At 32.3% G+C, this 4,725-nt stretch overlaps 1 protein-coding gene across 1 annotated transcript in view; it reads right to left on the reverse strand.

Annotated features, from left to right (window-relative positions):
* LOC117116201 overlaps window positions 1-4,029 on the reverse strand; it is a gene marked incomplete at its 5' end in the record, with an annotated part of 23,036 nt that extends 19,007 nt beyond the window's left edge. The window contains 4 exons of the mRNA XM_033260197.1: window positions 1,805-1,918; window positions 2,525-2,626; window positions 3,048-3,158; window positions 3,939-4,029. Coding sequence (XP_033116088.1) covers window positions 1,805-1,918; window positions 2,525-2,626; window positions 3,048-3,158; window positions 3,939-4,029 — 418 coding nt within the window. The remainder of the gene's footprint in view (window positions 1-1,804; window positions 1,919-2,524; window positions 2,627-3,047; window positions 3,159-3,938) is intronic.
* Window positions 4,030-4,725: the final 696 nt, after the last annotated feature.

Here is a 4,725-nt window from a genome sequence, read left to right on the forward strand (position 1 = left end):
AAGGGCTATCAGGATTATATCTGGCTCTCTACCACGGTCTCATTCATCCCATCTATTCTCAAACTTAAACTTACTGAAACTCAAAGATATCAATTTATTCCAAGAAGGCTCATTTATGTATTCTGCAACGCATTCTCTTCTTCCAACTCAGTTTAACGATATATTTATTCTCAATCACTCTATTCACAATTACCGTACCCGATCAACTAGAGTTCATATACCCATTCATAATACAAATCACTTTCAGCACAATATTAGATACTCAGGTCCCACTTTCATCAACAGCTTACCATCCACAATCTTAAATTCCGTTTCTTCTAAATCTTTTTCCACAAATCTTCTAAATCTTTTTCCGCAAAGCTTAAAAAACACTTGATCTCAAATTATTAACTAGGCCTTTGATTTACAGTATCGGTCATTTCTCGATGTGTCCCGCTATGATCAAAGATTGATTGATTGATTGATTGATTGATTGATTGATTGATTGATTGATTATTTTTTTGTGTGTGTTACTTTTTTAGTATTTATTAATTCTGTTATTATTGTTCAACGAGTTTTCATATGGTTTTTTTTTCAGGCTTGCCCAACTCAAGACTTCTCTTTTCGGGCCGAGCCTTCTTTCATTGCATGTTATCATTCTCATTTTTTTTTATCATGGTATTGTATACTGTTTTTGTAACTCATGCCAATGAAAGAAAATAAATGTTAGTATGTATGAATGAATGAATGAATGAATCTATTAATAAGACTTATCAGATTCAGACGATGAAGACGGGTTTCATATACAACAAATGAAATGTTTAAATTAAAATTGGCCCTGGGAAAATTCCATAGAACATTCTAGTCTAGTATGATTTTCATCGACTCTGTATGCAGGTAGTCCCTGAAGTGGGGACTTAACCTTAACCCGGGAAGTATTAAAGTACGATCACTCGTTAACAATTCCTATGCTTTTTATGAAATAATTACGAATGATTGTAAGATTTCATACTCAAAAAATATCTTTAATTGTTTGTTGATTTTAAAACTTACCGTACGTTTCCTGTACATTTCAAAGAAGCTATATAAAGCAAATCACATGTTACCAAACCCCCGTGAAAACTTGTAATACCTCACAACATTGACTAAACCGAAGTTTCATTTTATCAAGCTCTAATCGGCCATTCATTGGTTCACATGTCAGTAGTGTCGAATGAATTTATCATCGTTTATGCGTTTTAATTCCGTATACAATCAGGAGATCAACTTAATTTTCACATCACCTAAATTTAGTGGAGTAGCTTTGAGCATAAAATTGTTTGGAGGGCTAAACTTCAATTTGTATTTAACACTAAGGACCACAAGCAAACATATAGTAAAAAAAATCAGTGTGCAAATATTTTCGTACACTGATTTTATATTGCTTTATGCTACAGATGTTTGGCGTAAGACCGTAACATGGATTTTTCTAGTCAAAGAAGAGCTCTCATTATAATTCCAATATGAATATCATATTTTGGTTATGATTTCATTTCGTGGGGTTTTTTTCAGTGTATGTAAATACTACAGGTTAATGTGTTGTGATTGGTTAAGGATTTAGATTAATCACTCATACAAACTCTCAGCTGCAGTAGTCATTTACCAATTGAACTGATTTACAGCAAAACATGGCTACCCGTTGTGATATAAGATGGAATTAGGAATCCTAAAATAATTCTCCGGGAAGCAATGATTCCATAATATTTCATAATGGAAACTCGAAAATAAGTCATCTGTTTGATACTGAATTTTATTCCATTGTCTATCAAGTTATGTATAAATATACCTTGTTCTTCATACGGCTATTCGCTCCGACGTCTAATAGGGCTTTTGTACCATGATGGTGAATGAGAAATGTGTGGTTCGCTGACACCAAATAGTGAAGTGGAGTATTGCCAAGCTATAACAAATACAAAAAAATGACAACGGTAATTAATTAAATCCTTATTAGACAATGTAATTAAAATAGAATAGAATAGAATAGAACATTTATATGGCGCCGGTATCCGCCAATGTTTTATCGGTTATATGCAGCACAGAAGAGTAATGTTTTCAGCTCTCTCTTGAAGCTTCCAAGATCCTTCCATTACTTCCATGAAATCACTTCCATGGATGATACCTTAGAAGAATATAGAAAGTATCCGCTAAGGGAGAATGGAAGTAAGGATGTACAAACCATAGTTTACACAGCAGATAGATGATGATGATGATAATAATAATAATAATAATAATAATAATAATAATAATAATAATAATAATAATAATAATAATAAATATCAATAATAATAATGATAATAATAATAATAATGATAATAATAATAATAATAATAATACTGATGATAACGATTATTATAACGATTATGATAATGATGATAATATAGTAGCGATTATTATAATAATGATGATGATGATGATGATATTTATAGTAATAATGATTGTAGGCCTAATGATAATAATAATAATAATGTATTAAATACAGTAATAATAAATAAATATCAATGTAAACCTGGTTTTGCCAATCCACGCGCGTACTAGAAATTCCCAAAGCACGATGTAGCGCATCTGTACGTCCATAAAGAGCCAGTAGATGTAGAATACTGTCATCAAACTACAAACAAGGAATAACGTTACAGAAACAACACATACAAAATGAAATATTACAGTTTTGACTGTATAAAATGGGCCCACACAAAATAAAAGCAGTGGTATGTAGGCCTACGCCTATTCTAAAAGTAAAATCTAAGAGTAGGCCGTGACCATACGCTGCAGTAAACAAAGGTTCAAATACATTTCTTCAACGACTGTAGGCCTATTCCATATAGAACTATATCAAATCATTTTACTAATAATAACAATTTATGTGACGAGAAGCGGAGGGAGATAGGCCTACATTATTATTTGATTTACTTTATAGCCTATTGCATAACAGAATATTATAGGCACGCAAATGGAGTGTTTCACATTTAACTTTTTCAGTGTAAAATGTTTCATTAAGCCTCCACAAAACGTTTATGATACAATCCACTCACGGGGTTAACGTCGTCGACAGCTTCTTCTGTTGCAACGTCTAAAAATTCCAGCACAAGACTTTCTGGCGCGTAGTCGGACGACACTAACCAATATAATGACGTCATGCCACCCTTAGAAAATTAAAAAAAAATCTTTTATTCCAAAAGTGGCGGATCCAGGGCACATCTAAATGGGCACTCTCCTTCCCATCCCGAAAGCAGTCGAAAGCACTAACCATGGTATGAAATAATTAAGGGGGAAGAGTCCCGGAACCCCTAAAATAGGTAAGGGAACATCCCAAAGCTTTTCTCTTTTCGCCAGGTCCCATCCATTTCGATGGTGTCTGCTTAAAAATTTTCCAAATGAACCACATCACGACAAGCCAATTTGCGTGTATTAACAAGAATACAATAACAAAATATAAAACAAAAATTAATAGGTCAATATAAAATATATTAGGCCCTACAAGCACTAGGTCTATTGACACAACAGAGAATTTCAAAAACCGAAAGGTCCACTGATTAATCTCAGATACGATAGTATAATACCTACTCCAAGTTGTATCGAAATGCAAGCCATCGTGTCGGATTCAATATTTAGACATCAATTATGTCATCATAATCTGTTTATAATTTAGATTACAAAAAATATCATTCCGCTATTTAGTCAAAACATTTTGTTCACAACGTTTAGGTCTATTCTTGTCTTTTTAATACTGTACAGTTCCATTAGGTACTTTAAGTATGATTAACTGATTGTAATTAAGGGTAAAAATTGTTGAAAATGATAATTCAATATTCCAATATTCAAAATTATTATTGAATCATCAATGTGTAAAGCTGTGGTGAATAACTGATGTCGAAGTATTAACTAGATGTAAAAACATGGAAAACACAATGCCGTTTACATACAGATCTCCCATTTACGAGTAGTGGCTGGGCTCTTATCATGCATCTTAATTCATCCCATCGTTGTCTACGTATTGCGTCATGTAAATTGCCACTGTAATATTAAAATAAAACAATGTTGCAACATTTTGAAAGTATGAATCAGGATTCTACGAAATCCCATAGTGCCACCAATATATGTTCAGTAATTCGTAATTACGAATCACTAATTCGTTATTACGGATTAACTAATTAATTATTACGAATACGGTCCTATCCGTAATAATGAATTAATTAATCCTTAAAAAATTAGTATATTCGTAATTATGGATTAATAATCCGTTATTACGGATTATATTCAGCTGAGGATTTAGACCTGCTGTACATGTTTGTGGTGAAGGATTTCTTTGCAACAGAGGGATCTGTTGAATTGCTTGCCTAAATGTATTATAAATACATTATAGTTTTAATTTTCTTATAAGTTAAACCAAGGTGAAAATATAATCGAATTAAACCCTGACAACGAGTCGGCGGCATGTTTTCATTCAGTAGACTTAGCCTACCTGTTGCACTTTATAACAGTCTTTAATATTGACTCCTCCCGCTTGTTTATTGTGCAAACCAATCAGATAACTACGGTAATTAATTAAAGTAAGTAATTAATAGTCCGTATTTACGAATTAGTATTTCCGTATTTATGAATTACTAATCTGTATTTACGGATTATTAATTCGTTATTACGGATTTCTTCATTCGTTATTACATATTATTATTTCGTTATTACGGATTGTAGTGGATTATTATGATTGTA

The sequence above is a fragment of the Anneissia japonica genome, unplaced genomic scaffold (assembly GCF_011630105.1).
Source record: "Anneissia japonica isolate Jap-2015-1 unplaced genomic scaffold, ASM1163010v1 scaffold288187_len55219_cov183, whole genome shotgun sequence".
NCBI lineage: Eukaryota > Metazoa > Echinodermata > Crinoidea > Comatulida > Comatulidae > Anneissia > Anneissia japonica.